Source organism: Archocentrus centrarchus, chromosome 13 (genome assembly GCF_007364275.1).
Source record: "Archocentrus centrarchus isolate MPI-CPG fArcCen1 chromosome 13, fArcCen1, whole genome shotgun sequence".
NCBI lineage: Eukaryota > Metazoa > Chordata > Actinopteri > Cichliformes > Cichlidae > Archocentrus > Archocentrus centrarchus.
In genome coordinates, this window is record NC_044358.1 from 26,036,587 (window position 1) to 26,053,691 (window position 17,105).

The window sequence follows — 17,105 nt, forward strand, 5'->3', positions numbered from 1 at the left end:
CCTGATGGTGTTTCTAATAACTAATTACTGTATTTTGCATCGTCATCATTAGACAGACAAAATCGCTTCATATTAATCCTCAGTGGGGTTTTTAATGTCATTAGGATGTTTAAGCAGCTAAACGTTTAATTATAGTGCCTCTTGCGATGCGTTGCCATTGGGCTCACTAATTAACGCTTTCAGCCCGCTTTTTTTCCCCACCGCTGAAACGATTATTTGCAAACTAAATAAACAATTGTTCACTTGCGTGTTAAGGCAGGTATGTGGCGAGTGCAGCGGAGAGACGGCAATTAAGCAAGGAGGGAATGTGTAGCTAGAAAAGAAACAGGATACAGCGGGATAAAAAAAAAAAAAGTCGGAATGAATTTGATGCAAAATTAAGCACGTTTATTGATAATCTATATAAAGCCCCATTTCCACACGAGGCCTCTTACAATTCTCCTGATTAAATATTAATGAAGTTTCAGCTTAAACCTTAGGCATTAATTACTATTATTTCTACTGCATCAGGAAATAGGAGGATTCCTCCTATAGCGTTCAGCTGCCTCCGGTATGTGTTTGCACTAAAATTCCCCCATTTAAATAGTTTCTTATCTGCCATTCCTATGCACTTTACCCATATATCAGTATAATATTATCCTTTCTTCTGTTTTAAAATTTCAGGAAGTAATTATTCACTGAATGTTGTGTGGATGCTCTGCCTGCCCCCAACTTGTTTAAAAGCTTAATATATGAGAAGATGATCTCATGTAAATAATTACTGGCACATTTGTCGTGTGCGAGTGTGTATATTGCCAGATTAAAACGAAATATAAGTACCCCATAATGTTGGCATACATACACTTGCAATACATGTATAGTCATTATTTTTCATTGACTGGAGGCTTTAAAAACTGCACAGAAAATACACAATAAAAAGTAAAAAAATCACAAGTGAAGCTTACTGTATGTGTCACTACGCCATTAACGGGCTACATTAAAATCATTTCCATCTAGAAATGCTCAGTTTTGACAGAGCTTTTACCCTCCCTCTAATCTTCATAATAGTCATTGTGTAATGGAAATGTAATTGTTTAACTTTGTCTCGTTTAACTGAGCCAATTCAAGCGACATTGTTTATGTAGTTTCGTGCAAAATACATTTTAAACTGTTTAAGACAATACCTAGATTGGCAAAAAAAAAAAAAAAAATTGCCGCATTATTAAATAAGTGACCGTTTCAATTAAAAGAGTCATAATTGGGGGAATCATGAAAGCTGAAAGAGCCTTCAATCGATTGCTCTGTGTTTGATTCTACTTCCTTGCTCGATGCTTTCCGGTTTGACAAGTAGAGTCTCCCAAACAGTGCATGGCTGTTGTTGAAAGGCACTACGATTTAAAGGTGAGAAGCGGGATTTTCCTTTTAATCTTTTTTTACGGTACGTTTATCTTTAATGTAACGATTATTAGAGGACGTGGCTCCTTTACTGACACACAACCGGAGCCCTTTATTGAAAATGTGAACTGCGTTCCCCCGTTGGTTAATTTAGCACCGTTAGCCTACTAGCTAGCCTCCGCACAAAACACAATTATTTATTACGCTTTTAGTTTTATTTCTTGGGCTTGCACGACAGCGGTATTTTACATCTGTCGGTGGTGATCTAATAACATAAATACTATTTCTCTATATGTGGGTTTGTTTTAATAGGCATTCAATGAGCTTAAACTACAGTGGCCAGTGTAGTAAAAGCACTGTGTTTAATGATATGAAGAATTAATTAAATAGGTCAGTTCACGCTCATACTCCAGTTTTATTTTGCATCAAACTATCGCTCAGGGCTACGGAGAGGTGACAACAGGAACAACCCCACTGTTGTGTATGTTGTGCCATCTAAGTGACCGCCAGTATGGGTCGGCGCTCGTCCGACAGTGATGATGACAGTCGGAGCAGGAGAAGGAAGAAACAGCGTCGCCGCTCTTCTTCCTCTTCCTCATCCTCGTCCTCTTCCTCCGGGAGCAGAGTGAGAAGCAGCCGCAGTCGGAGGACCAGTCGCCGCGGAAGCCGCTCTCGCTCCAGAGACAGAAGGTGAGGCTTCATTGTGAACTTTTCCTTCTTCTAAGAGGATGCAGGAATGTTTGCAGAGTGTGGATCTGTTCTTCTGGAGCCTGTTTAACACCGATTATTTTACTTTTGAAGCTTTTGAAAGTTTTATGAATGCACAATTTCAGCATTGATATATACAGGGTGGCCCATAATGATGAGACACATTTCAAATGCAAGTGTCTTTGTTTATAATAATTACATATTTATTATGTAACTAAAGGCTCTCTCTCTCAATCCAGACACAGCAGGGCTTAGCATATCACCAAATTTATTTGCTTTTTCTTTAGCTCCACAGCTGTGTGGCGCTTACCCGGGTACACCCTTTTCTTGAGGCCACAGGAAGTAGTCCACTGGGGTTAGATGGCCAGTGGATGTCACCAAATCTCAAAATAAGGTGTCTATGGAATTGTTCTTGAAAAGTTGTCATTGTCAGTCGTGCTGTGTGTGTATGCTATTTCTATTGAAGTCCATGACATTATGTCAGATACCTGTTAAATACACTGCTCAAAAAATTAAAGGGAACACTCAAATAACACATCCTAGAGCTGAATGAATGAAATATTCTCATTGAATACTTTGTTCTGTACAAAGTTGAATGTGCTGACAACAAAATCACACAAAAATCATCAATGGAAATCAAATTTATTAACCAATGGAGGCCTGGATTTGGAGTCACACACAAAATTAAAGTGGAAAAACACACTACAGGCTGATCCAACTTTGATGTAATGTCCTTAAAACAAGTCAAAATGCAGCTCAGTATTGTGTGTGGCCTCCACATGCCTGTATGACCTCCCTACAATGCCTGGGCATGCTTCTGATGAGGTGGCGGATGGACTCCTGAGGGATCTTCTCACAGACCTGGACTAAAGCATCTGCCAACTCCTGGACAGTCTGTGGTGCAATGTGACGTTGGTGGATGGAGCGAGACATGATGTCCCAGATGTGCTCAATCAGATTCAGGTCTGGGGAACGGGCGGGCCAGTCCATAGCTTCAATGCCTTCATGTTACAGGAACTGCTGACACACTCCAGCCACATGAGGTCTAGCATTGTCCTGCATTAGGAGGAACCCAGGGCCAACCGCACCAGCATATGGTCTCACAAGGGGTCTGAGGATCTCATCTCGGTACCTAATGGCAGTCATGCTACCTCTGGCGAGCGCATGGAGGGCTGTGCGGCCCTCCAAAGAAATGCCACCCCACACCATTACTGACCCACTGCCAAACCGGTCATGATGAAGGATGTTGCAGGCAGCAGATCGCTCTCCACGGCGTCTCCAGACTCTGTCACATCTGTCACATGTGTTCAGTGTGAACCTGCTTTCATCTGTGAAGAGCACAGGGCGCCAGTGTCGAATTTGCCAATCCTGGTGTTCTCTGGCAAATGCCAAGCGTCCTGCATGGTGTTGGGCTGTGAGCACAACCCCCATCTGTGGACGTCGGGCCCTCATACCATCCTCATGGAGTCTGTTTCTAACCGTTTGTGCAGACACATGCACATTTGTGGCCTGCTGGAGGTCATTTTGCAGGGCTCTGGCAGTGCTCCTCCTGTTCCTCCTTGCACAAAGGCAGAGGTAACGGTCCTGCTGCTGGGTTGTTGCCCTCCTACGGCCTCATCCACATCTCCTGGCGTACTGGCCTGTCTCCTGGTAGCGCCTCCAGCCTCTGGACACTACGCTGACAGACACAGCAAACCTTCTTGCCACAGCTTGCATTGATGTGCCATTCTGGATGAGCTGCACTACCTGAGCCACTTGTGTGGGTTGTAGAGTCCGTCTCATGCTACCATGAGTGTGAAAGCACCACCCACATTCAAAAGTGGCACTTGGCGGCAGTGGGAAGGAAAAACTCCTTTTTAACAGGAAGAAACCTTCAGCAGAACCAGGCTCAGGGAGGGACAGTCATCTGTCGTGACCAGTTGGGGGTGAGGGGAGGGAGACAGGACAAGTTTTAAGCCAGATCTTAATAATAGAGAGGGTGTCAGTCCCAAACTGGGAGCTGATGCCACAGAAAGGGGCCTGAAAGCCGAAGGCTCTGCCTCCCATTCTACTTAAGTATCTCAGGAGCCACAAGTAGGCCAGCAGTCTGAGAGTGAAGTGCTCTATTGGGGTGATATAGTACTATGAGCTCTTTGAGATAAGATGGGGAAAGATCATTCAAGTCCTTGTATGTAAGAAGGATTTTAAATTCTATTTTGGATTTAACAGGGAGCAAACGAAGAGAAGCCAATATGGGAGAAATATGCTCTCTCTTTCTAGTCCCTGTCAGCACTCTCGCTGTAGCATTTTTGGATCAGCTTTTCAGTAACGTGTTCCACAAACCACTTAGCAACTTCATAAAGAGGAACTGCTCAGCTGTGATTTACTCTGCTACACATGCTGCAGATTAGCTGCCCTGATGGACTAACACCATTTCTAAACAATTCTGCCATTAGAGTTGTATATTGTGCATTCAGGACAAGATATACACTGATGCTGACATGTCTCTGTGGGATCAGCATTGGCCAGTAATATCACAAGCTCATACATTGGTTGGGTGATTTTTCAGACTTAACTGTTCCACTTGGAGTTTAGTGGCATTATCCTTCCCAGCAGTCAGTCTTCTCTTATATTTCTTGTCCTCTATAGTTTTTTTTTTTCTATATATATGTTATCTGTATAACTCAGATTGCTTAGATTTACTATAAATATTTTACTTAGATATTTTCTTTTTGCAAACACATTTTGACTTCTTGTAGTTGGAAAAGTGCAAGTTTTCATAACAGTGGCTCTGTTGTATTCAAGCATTCCAGTAAAACATGAAAGTATGACTTTCGGCAGACGTTCACGGAACCAGCACCCTGAAACAGGAGAAGCTAAACCGATTATATACAATCATAAATTTGATTGTGTACATTTTTGAGTCTCATACTGTCAAAATGTGTTTGGAATCATGATCATTTCAGGCATTTGCATTTTCACAGCCCAGTAGAGGAATGCATTTGTATATCAGCTCATACATGACACTGTTTTGCTTTGACTTCAAAATGTTCTCTAGTTTTTGTGACAAAATGAACAAAGTGAAGATATTAACAAAGCTTTGGATTGTATCTTATTCAGACTTTTCCCTCAGGATACAGTAGCTTAATTAATGAAGCTAGATGGAAAAGCTTATTGAATTGCAAAGATGTTTGTTTGGCCAGCATGCCAACTTTATACATCTTCAACTTAAATATTGTGATTTTGAAATTACAGATGTTTACCATATGCTTTTAACTACATAGTTTGTATAGAAGTACTACCCTTTTTCTGGTTTGTTCAGCCTTCCCTTGAAAATGTTTTAAAGGTTAAGACACAACACCAGTTTTATAAGTTTATTTTCATGTTCATAAAGTAAGATACATTAGTATATAGCTGTTGCTGAGGAAGGGGGAGGTTTAGTACTAATCAACCTTCTTTACAAGTAGCTAGTCACTGGACCTGACCTCCATCCATCTAACCGTCTATCCACATCTGCCACTGGGTGTGTTTGGCTGTTCAGACAAGGCCAGTTGATGGTAATTATTTATGAGGCTTGGTCAAGGTCCATTACTGCTGATAGGAAGTCATTGGCTGCCTGCACAGGGTGGGGCTGGGTGGGCAGTGTAGACCCTGGGACCACAGTCCTTCATGTATTAGCTGTATGTGTGTTTTGAACAATTAACCAAGACCTTGTGTGTGTGTGTGTGTGTGTGTGTGTGTGTGTGTGTGTGTGTGTGTGTGTGTGTGTGTGTGTTGGATCTACTTGTTTTAAATAGGCTCATATGAAATCAACCACACATTTTGTAGTGCTATAGTGTCAACCTGTGTAGTGTAACGTGACCTTACATGAGGTAAAACAGAAAAGGGCTTATGTTCTGGCTGGGTGACATCATAACCACATAATTAACATGTATATGCAAGGAAAGTAATTGTGTGTGTGTGTGTGTATATAAATGTGTGTGACTGAACACAAAATAAAGTCCAACTTGTAAGGTGTTACTTGCATGCTCGTGAAGGACTTCAGTGTTGGCTTCCCCCCTCGCATGTGTTCGAGCCATTATGCTTTATTATGTTCGCACAGGCTTTTGTGAAAATGTTAGCTTACGCCACCTTCCAAATAATCCCATCTCACCACTGTGTGCTTCTTCTGTGTAATGTGTGAAGTGGTTGTGCAGGGGCTGAGGAAGTTATTTCATACAGCCCTGCTCTTGGGATCCAGCCTTTAGAATACTAATAGATCTTTGCTGTGTTTCTCTAAGTGGTACAAATCTGGTTTGATAGTTTAGCCTCTGTGTTATTTGTATTGCTTGCCCTTTTTCTTCTCTCCTCCTCTATCTTGCAGAGCTCCCATAGGACTGAGATAGGGGTTTTTTGGGGGGAATGTGTGTGCTAAAGATTTGGGTATTTTTGGCTTTGGTGAAACAAAAGATGTTTTAAATAATGAATACCGCACAAAGTGTTTGTGCAGTAATAGAGGGGGGCTGTTTCGGCATTTACATTCACTCCCATGAATGACTCCTGCTACATGATATCAATAGGAACTCAGTGTGAGTGGTGTTTGGAAAATAGATGCTGCACACACTGCTGTAGCCACATTAAAGAGCAGCAGAGAACCAAAGGGCCCCTGTGGAGGAACTATAAGGCATCCTGCATGGCTCTGCAGCTTTGGGCCTTGGACGAGAGTATTCACTAATACACAGTAGCAGCAAGTGATACTGATAACAAGTGAGGTTTTCTGGGACATGTGAGTATATTTTCTCTTAAATAGAACAGCAAAATTAGGGACACAATATTCACTTTTTAGGAGAGAGAGTAATTTAAAATGGTGCTTTCTGAGTTTTTGTCAACTGGGGGAATGAACACAGAAAAGTATGAATTAGGGTGATGTGAGGAGAGAGCTTATGCAGGAATGGTAAGATTTAGATTTTTGTGGAAAGTATACTACGAGAAACTAAACAGTACAGCTGAAAACCCTTTTTCTTTTTTTCATTAACCACCCAGGGCATTCAAGACAAATTTGTGCTGATTTGCCAGTACAAGACAATGATTAATTGTATAATAACTGCATAAAAAGGTACCCTGCTGTATGATTGAGCTTTTTTAAGATTCTATAATAAGATTAAATGTATGTGTGTGTGTGTTTTGTTTGTTCATTTTTTTCTGTTTTTGTGCTCCAGGAGGAGAAGACGCTCCAGCAGCAGTTCGTCTCGCAGTTCATCTCGCAAGAGGAGGAGTCGAAGCGCAGAGAGAGACAAAGGGAGGAGCCACCGTTCATACAGGTCACGCAGCCGGGACAGGAGGTAGCACCATCATGCACATTATTCATTCTACTCATTCTTCACACTCTCTCAAACTGCTGTATTATTTTTTTAGTCACTTGAAGTTTCCTACTGGGGTTTTAAGTCAGATTTTCTACGTTTTTGTCACGGTTGGAGAAAAGGAGTGAGAGGCAGTGCCTACATCATTTAGCTGGTGGGAGGGGGGGGGCTTGGAAAGATTTTGGGTGTTTGTATTACAAATCACTGTGTGGAATGCCATTGCAGATTTTTCTTATTAAAGAAAAATACATTTTTTGAAAGTTTATTGTAGTCTAAACAACACATCATTTTGTATTTATGCCTTATGTCATCAGATGGAAGCACATGGAAACTTATGTTTTAGGTCTGAATTACTGTATTGCGTGTGCATCTAGTTGTGTCTCACTTTGCTCCGACTATCCGTCTTACTGTATGAGTATTAATGAGACTGTGACACGCAGAGACAGTAGGTCACACGCAGCATCAGTCCAGTCTGCCTGCCAAACCCTCTTCTGGAAGTACCTCTCTTTTCACTCATTACTGCCATTAAACAGTCATTATGATACATACTTTGTTGAATTATGATTATTAATGTTATAGTGTTTTTTTTTGTTTTTTTTTTGGAACAAAGTTATTCACGCGACAAATGTGAACACGCCTGCACTACACTGCACACACACTCGCAGTCCTGTATCCCTTTCAGAAACATAAAGAGAAAGTCTCCGTGTGTGGTGGTCCATGTCATTAGCATAGCTAATCTGGTGCTAATGAACCAGTAAACTGTGCTGTTTTTAAATCCCCCTCTCACACACACACACACACACACAAATGCATAAAAACATGCACAGACGCACAATTGAAGAAAAGGTTGTCGTAATATATGCGCGAGCAAGGCCCTTTGTTTACTTGTATATGGCTGCGGGGGAGAGCATAGATCATTTTAATCACAAAGGAAAAAGTGTTTTAATATCTTGATTATAGAGGTGTCAGGATGAAGGGATGATGCAACAGGGATGTTCTGACACGTGTGGTTGATGGTGCCATGAAAAGACCGCACACTTCAACTCTCCAATGTAATGCTCATAGGCTTTGGAAAAGGCAAATTTTAGTGTTTGACTGTGCGCTGAGGCCATTTATAGGGAGAATTGAGCCAAACATTTTTCACACATTCTCTCGCTGCTCTCTGCAGTACAGTGGCAGTCACTCACAGCACCACTGGTGATTAAAACATCAGTTGAAAATGGTGTGGTGTGAGATGAAAGGTGGAAGGGATTTGGGAGATTTAGAACTACAGTCGATGACATCGGTGTTTACAAACGCTGCAGTGTGATTAGGAGGGCTGCGTTGTGTAATCGGCTTAGCGGTAAGCGAGGAGCAGGTGGGCTGGGCTGGTGTTGGTGGGAGTGCGTGAGGCGTTATGAGGTTGAGGCGGTGTTGGAGGTGGGGATGTGCTAAATGATGGCATTGATGATTAAATTTATGCAGTTAAGTGATGGCAGCTACAATTTGTGTCTACAGAAGTTGACATGGGCACATGTGTGCCTGTGTTAGCATTAGAAGAATCCAGTGGCAATTTTGTTGTGTAATAAATGGGACAAGAGCTGAAATGAGTTGATTAATTGGCAGAAAAATAATGTATTCTTTTTCTGAGAGTTACACTTAATCTTTTGTTAACCACACAAGTTAGGAAGTAATCTAGAACATAGAATTCAGTTTAACTGGCAGTAAAGCTGAATGGTAGTTGAGCAGTTGTGGAGAAATTATGGCTACTCTGCCTTCAGTATTTATAAGAAGTCCTGCATCCATGCTGTGCATGTCTTTGGTGGGACACTGCATATTTTACAGCTGCTGGGGGTTGTGAAATGAAAGCAGGTTGATGTGTGCACAGGTGGCCTGACTGCTATTAGTCTGTGTGTGTGTGTGTGTGTGTGTGTGTGTGTGTGTGTGTGTGTGTGTGTGTGTGTGTGTGTGTGTGTGTGTGTGCACTGCCTGAGATCCCTGAGAGGCTGGCTGATGGATCAGAGGAGGATTGCGTGGACAGGAGCTCATGATTGATACGTAGATAGGATATGAGGTGCTCCTGTCGCCCCCACCCTGGCCACACCAACCTGGCACCTCCTTCAGAATGTGAAACAGGAGTAAGAAGATACAGAGAGCACTGGCTGGAGGAGAGCAGAAGTTAGAAGGGAATGAAAAAGTGTGGCGAGAATAGGTTGGATTTCTGCAGGTGAGGGATAGAGCAGCATAGATCCTAAAGGGGAAAAGAGATAGACTTGAGAGGGATATTATTCAGAAGAAATAAGAATAATAATGTCTGCATCAGAATATTGCAGGGGAGAAGATTAGGACCATAGTGGGCCATCGTGGGTTGAAGAGAAGGAATTTTATTACCTTCTTTTCAATCTCCTTCGTATAAATAAAAAATAAAGAGATACATGAAATAAGAATAATGCTCTATCATGTGTTTACTATCTATCATGGCTTCCTCCTTCTTTCCTCTCTTTTACTCTTTCCCTTTTTTTCCTGCCCTCAATCAGAGAAGGGCCAGGTCCCCCAGAGGCAGTCAATCTTGCCCTGAAATGTAAAACAGACAAGAGGAGCAGATTACCTATTTGCCATTAATGTTTATTCTCTTTGATGTGAGCAGGCATATCAGGCTCTGTGGGTGTGTGTCGTGCCTTCCTGTGAGCACGCTGTCAAGTGAACATGTGTGAGGCTGATTGAGAGAATGCATGTATGTGCAGATTTGCGTGAATGCGTGTTCATGGGGGGTAGGGGGTGTCACGGCCTAGTCCACTGGGGAAGAGCAGAGTGGGGCACGGCAGCAGCAGAGTAGAGTGATCTGATGCTTACCCAGTCCAACAAAGGCGACACGGCCTATCATCACAGTCGGATCACAGGCACGTCTTTAGGTGAGCTCAACGCAGCGTTGGTGTGCTGTGCTTTTATGGGGCGGCCGCAGCAGGGGTTAAGTGTGTGTGTGGCACAGTCAGTCATTCTGTCAGCCTTTCATTCATTTAGCTTTTAGAGGGCCTTTGGAAGGTGAGGAGGAATGTCTCGTACATCAGATCCACCACTTGACCCATCAAAGGGAAGCTGAGCATTTCAGGGAATGTTAGATATTCACACGTATGCACGCTCTTACATAGGTGAGCATATACTGCAGGGCACATGGTAATGCTTACACTTTTCTTATTAATATTTCAGGATTGTTGAGTCGGCAGAGCAGAGTGCTAGCGTCAGGGTTTAGCCCTGGTAGCAGAGTGGCTTCATCACTGCTGTCATAAGCAAATGAGACCTCTAATTATCAGTCTTTCTCCTAGAAGTAGCAAGAAAAACACACCAACATGTTAGGCTGGGCTGACCAGACTCAGAATTGTCTCAGAGTTTTTAAGTCACACATGTTGAGATGAGTTCAGAACTGGTGCTTGCTTAAAGCAGGAAATCTACTAAAGCCTGAAGTCCATCCATCTATTTTCTTCCGCTTTTCCAATTCAGGGTTGTGGGGAGGCTGGAGCCTATCGCGGCTGTTATAGGGCGAGAGGCAGGTTCCATCGTGGAAAGGTTGCCAGTCTGTCACAGGACCAACACAGAGAGATAGACAACCATTAATGCTCACGTTCACACTTACAGCCACTTTAGAATCTCTAATTAACCTAACATGCATGTCTTTGGCGGCACAGGGGTGCATTGGTTAAAACTGTCACTTCACAGCAAGAAGGTTCCTAGTTTGAACCCCGTCTAGGGCCTTTCATGTTCGGTGTGTATGTTCTCCCTTTGCCTGTGTATGGCTACTCCAGCTTCCTCTCACAGTCTAAAAAGATTAAATTGGCCACGGTTGTAAAATAGATAAAGGGCTTAAAGTGTAAAGAATAAAGCACTGTTTGAAAAAATGTTGTACTCTAAAGTGCTTTAAGTGGTTAGTGAGACTAGAAAAGCAGCATATATTAAAGTATAAAGTCCAAACTGGAATTCTGTTAAAACGTATAAAAGTTTTCTTTTTCTTAATATCATTACTATATTTGATACAAATGGCTTGTTACAAAGGAAGTGTCCACACATCTGTAGAATATTAATTGGTGAGCTTTAGAGGTGTAGGTGGATTTTAATCTCCACCTTTGGACAGTCTTTTAATTATTATCAGGAAATGAATAAGTACATTTTAAATATGTTGAAGCTACAAATAATAGTTTGTTTTCATATGCACATGTGTTATATTCATTTCTAAAAGTAAACCTTGAGGATTCCAGCTAACAGGAATGCTCATAAATAAAGTTGACTGCTTTTGTGTGTCCCGGCTTGATTGCAGCTGCAAAAGCTTTACACTTTTGGGGCAATAAGAATGGAGATCGATAATGAAATATTTAAAATATCAACATGGTCTGTAGTACACGAGATTCAGGATGCTGGAACACGTCAAATCGATGGCTACACTCAGGTTAATTTAAGGGTGCAGGAGTATTAGATTGATGATTTTCAAATTGCTTTTTGTGTTTGTAAATATCACAGACGGAGGTGCAAATGGCATGCAGTAAATCAGTATTTGGGTACTAAACAGAGATGTGAATAACCACATTTCAGTGTGGAACTTCTCCACCAAGCCCTGTCTTGCTGGTTGCAGCAACCAGATGATTTGGATGTTACAGACCATAACATGAGCTCAGCTTTCTGCACAGTAGATCACAAAAATACTCCAGGTGTGTGTGTGTGTGTGTGTGTGTGTGTGTGCGCGCGCATGCATGTGTACGCGCAAGGGTTGAGCGATGGGCTGGTATTTATTTCACACAGCAATTTTCTCCTATATAAGATGAGGTGTCGTACATCTGCTAGATAGCTTTTTCTGCCTTGTACTGACATGGAGCGTGCACAAGGTCATCCAGGCAGCTTGGAACAAGGAGGGCCGAGCTAAGGAGCGGAAGGGAGGATCGGGTGGTGGGGCAGTTGAGTGCAAGTAGACAGAAGAGGGAGCAGGAAAATCAGCAACTTTATTGTGGCGAAGCTGTGTAGCCTCCCAGCTTTCACTGCACCTGGATCAGCAATTCCCCTGTCAGGTGGTGGGGTGGGAATTTTTCTCTGTGTTTGTCTCCAACATATATTCATTCACACAGTTTAGGGTGTGTGTTTATGTGCACACTTGAAGTAGCAGGTGGTTTTGGGTGTTGCTAGCTTCATAAGGGAAACAAGACTTAGTGTGTTTTGAAAAAGAAAAAAATAAGTGAGCTATGAAGGCTGAATTGTGGTGCTGATGGATACAAAATAAAATGAGAAAGAATGCTAACAATTCTAAAATCCTTTTTCTTCTTTAAGGTACAGCACCTTACTTGTGTTTTCCCAGTTTTTTAGAGTGTGCTATACTGGAATTTAAGAACAGGCTCCTGGCTGTTTTTCATCCATCTGTCTGTTATCCCATTGACTCTCAACATCTTTTCTTCTCCCCTTTCCACAGGATGACATTTAGCCCTTTTTTCCTTCTTCCCCTATTACCGGACTTGCAAAGTGTTGATTTAAACTGAAAGATGACCTGGTTTAGTTCAGCTACGTCTTCTCTACTCCATAAAAATCAACATGCTTCCAGTCGTGAGATCTGAGCGCGTTTGTTGTTGTGTTTCTCTCTTTTCCCCCCTCTCTCTGTCTTACTCTCTTTCTGTGTTGTCTTTTTTATTTATCTGCTGTAAAGGCCAGTCAAGCGCTGCTCGGCTTTGTTGTCAGAAACCTTTATTTACCAAAGGGAGGAATAAGTGACTGACACAGACAGCCTCTTTCATCCCCGCTTCGCCGCAAGCAGTGTTCCCCTCTACTGCCAGAGGAAACCCCCCTCCTACCCACCCTCCCCTTCACTTCTGCCAAGCCACCCCCACCCCCACTCCATTGCACCCCACCATCCTGCAGGCTCACAACACACTAGCCCACTCCCCTGGGTAGAAACCTAGCTGTAGTCTGCACTCACACACACACGCACAAAAATTCGATGGTCCTAAACAAAGACGGGTTTAACATCACAGACGGCATAGACTGGCCCCTTTACTCATTTTATCCATCTGTTAAACAAATGGGTAGTAATGACGCATAAAGCCTGTTACATTATAGCCTTGGTTGGAAAAGGTAGTCATCGAATTTTTAATTTTTTTTTTTAAATATTGGTTCATTGAGGGGGAAAGAGGAATCTCTCAGGCATCGGTCACCTAATCGTTGTGTCAGAAATGATTTGAGCGCATTGATCTGGGTTCAAAGCAAAAAGTTATTTGAAAATTAGAAAAGAACATTCATACTTGAGCTCATCATTCTCATTAATATGCTTGTAAAGTAAGGAAATTATGTATTTCCCTAGAACTCTCAAACCATCACATAACATCATTAATACGCTTGCATTTTGAGTTATACATTCAAAGAGAGGTTCACATGTAAAGTCAGTCGCCTGTGCATATTTTCAGCCTGCCTAGTGACTATTAATATTATCAGTATAAAAAGACCCTGACTGTATTCCCTAATCACTGTGAACATCACACTGTTTATCTGGGAAAATAAAATGTCTGGTAAAAGGTCTGGACTGTGGGAGGAAGCCAGAATACCAGGAGAGAACTCGTGCAAACACGACATGCAAACTCTACACAGAGAGGGCCCAGCCAGACATTGGACTTGAACCCAGGACCTTCTTGCTGTGAGGCAACAGTTGTAATCACTGCACCACTGTGCTGCCCTAGAGCAGAAGTTATAAATACAGTAATCATATTTTAATATAAAACAGGAGAAAATCAACGTTATTTGTCCTGAGCAAAAAGGAGTTGAAGATGTATGAGGAAAGGGTCTCAAAATAATTGTTTTAATAACTTTATAAATTCTTGTTACAGTTTAAAATCTTTAAGTTTATATAGGTCTTGTTATAACAAAAGTTGAATAAAAATGATGAAAAAGTTTTAAGATCATATCTCTGATAATTGAGAACGTTTGGGGTTTTTTTTACCCATTGTTTCGCCAGTGGAAGTCAAGATTAATTAGGTATCATAGACACCGGCCTATAGTTAATTTCTGTTTTTATACCAAAGACAGAATTCAGTTCTTTGATGAGTGAAACTCAGTAGAAGTATGTCATTCCCACTGTTATTTTTTGGGGTAGAGAAACAGATTCACTGTTTTGCAAATAAAACCTCTAAATCGCCAAACATTAATAACATGCAATCAGCCCTCATTGTGTTCACTTTATGACAGCGAAAAGCCTCATCCGTCTGGCCAGACCGAGAAAGACGGAGACAGAAACGCTTTTAGCTCTGGCATAGGAAAATGAACACCAAATGTATCTCTCTCACTCTCCTTCCTGCTTTTTCTCTGTCTCTCTCTCCTATTTAAGCTTCTTGAAGTTCTTCCAAATTGGGTTTTAAATGCCAATTAGGAGGTTGAATGTAGTAAAATAAAAGCAAATGCAGGCAGGATGGCCTCACCTTCTGGCTGGTTAGGCTTCAGAGAGAGTCGAGCCGGACCTTTGGCTCCCAGCGAGGCTTTGAGAGAAATATCCTGCCTAATGAACACATTAATTAGAACCATAACTATTTATAAGATGATAATTAGAAACGAAGGGAGGTAAACTGGGCTTTTCCTGCAATTAATGGAGGATTAATTACGGGAGCTAATGAAGTGGATTTTTGAAACGCGTGGAGGTGAAGTACAGAGATGTGCAGCTCGCTTTGTGATCACTGGCATAATTATTTTCTCCAGCACCAAAGCGTTTGAGGCCCTGGTCCTCGCTGGCTCAGGCCGGCTAATAAGCATCATTGCATCGTTATATATGCACTTAAAAAGACTTGCCACTGAAATGACTGTCTAATTATTTCTAATTGGCAGGCCCTGTGTGTTGTCATTGAGCTGTTTGGAGCCGCAGCGGAGCTCTGGGTCTAATAACACTCTGGGCGGAGAAGGAGGGTAGAGCGAGCTAGAGATGTACTGATAGAGAGCGAGAGAGTAAAGAGAAGAGGGCGCTCTACCAGTTGCCTGCTTTTCATAGTCAGACCTGCACATTGTCCTCCCGTGTCACTCGCCCAGCAGGACAGCAGGTCCTAGAACGATGGCCGGCGCACTCAGAGGTCACCTTGCCAAGCAGTCGATTAGCAAAGTTTTATTTCATCTGTGGTTATTTTTCCCCCTTTTAATTAACAGCTTCTGCTCTTAATTTATGCACAGATAAACGCCACCGTCTGTCCACAGTTCTTCTTTTCACTCTTAAACATACTACACACATGGGTGTGTGTGTGTGTGTGTGTGTGTGTGTGTGTGTGTGTGTGTGTGTGTGAGAGAGAGATTCACTGGCCAGGTTTTGAGCTGTCCATAGAGACCTGAGCTCAGAGAGCATGCATGGACAAACCTCAGTCAGCCATGTTTACCTTGTACTCTAGTTGTATACTGACTCAGGCCATATGGATACTTGAACTTTGAGGATGCATATGTAGACACATATAGTTCATGTTTAAAATTTGCTGGCACAGTCCTTTTCAGACTATAATGATTTTGAGCATTAGTAAATGCATCCAGTTTTTACAACAGACTTCTGTTTTCATTATCGGGCCACTGATTTCCATTTAGGCTGTGTAAGAGTGCATGTCTTATAGGGGTGTTTGAGTTATGGCCTAGGATTATGTGTGTGAGCACCTCACTTAACTTGTCCTCAGCAGAGCCATGTGCATTGTCTTGCCAAAAAAACCTTCTCCCCCGACGCAACAACCCCCCCCCCCCCCCCAAGACAACTTGAGAGCAAATTGCCAGCTAATGGATCGACTGCCTGCACTTGTCAGTTCTCTTTGGACAAGCAAAGCAACCACACACACACACACACACGTGGTTTCACTCACACATTTGGTAATTTATTTGTGGAAAAAGAGAAGAAAAATGAGAGAGAATGGCAGAGAAATGAAACAAGGATCATGTGCGCCTTGACTGAAACCTTGACAATCTTTTTAAAAGTAATGAAACACTTTCTCAGCATGCGCATGAGGTTTTCTGTTTGAAATTTGTCTTCCTTTTTTTTTTTTGCTCTATGTATCCATTTGGGTTTTGGCAGAGTCGAGGACATGAGGAGGAAGTGGAGATAGATGGATCGGCCAAAGGATACGTGGCCAACTGTCGTGTGATTGGTTGAACAAAGGAGCAGAGCGTTTCTGTGACTGGCTGAACAGAGAACTTGACGTTCCGATTTTGGCTTCAAATCAAAGCCGGGAAATGTAATTATTTTAAATGCAGTGAACGGTTTTGTTGGAGTGGAAGTTGGGCAGATTTCTCTATAAACTCAGTAGGATATTGACATTAAAAGTGGGATAACAAAGTGTGCACCAATGTGCCACTGCAGATGTGTAAGGAATGGCGTTCGTGTCGTGCATCTTTTGGAGTGTATTTGTGTATTAACGTGTCACTTTTTAACTTGATTTGCAGTATCTGTAAGCATGTATAAAAACTGAGTTGTCACAGTATGCTTTAAACTATCAGTGCAGAAGCTAAACTGTGCCAGAGCTGGTCTATATGTTTGTATATTTTTGTGTCCAATGTTTAGGAAACTGGAACGTCTCAGGTTCTCTCCAGTCATGAAGTTCTGTGTTTGTGTTTGTCTGTGAGCAGTAAAGGAAAAAAGGTAAAAATCAGACCTCTCCTACTTCTAGTTCTATGCACAGGACATGTAGATTGTGTGAAGTGACAGAAGTGTTTTTTTTTTTTTTTTTTTCTCGGAGGGTACGAGTGTTTTCTCTT

At 42.1% G+C, this 17,105-nt stretch overlaps 1 protein-coding gene across 1 annotated transcript in view; it reads left to right on the top strand.

Moving 5' to 3' along the window:
* The first annotated feature begins 1,002 nt into the window (after positions 1–1,002).
* rsrc1 (arginine/serine-rich coiled-coil 1) overlaps positions 1,003–17,105 on the top strand; it is a 124,629-nt gene continuing 108,526 nt past the window's right edge. The window contains exons 1-3 of the mRNA XM_030743535.1: positions 1,003–1,380; positions 1,816–2,064; positions 7,260–7,382. Coding sequence (XP_030599395.1) covers positions 1,886–2,064; positions 7,260–7,382 — 302 coding nt within the window. The 5' untranslated portion in view covers positions 1,003–1,380; positions 1,816–1,885. The remainder of the gene's footprint in view (positions 1,381–1,815; positions 2,065–7,259; positions 7,383–17,105) is intronic.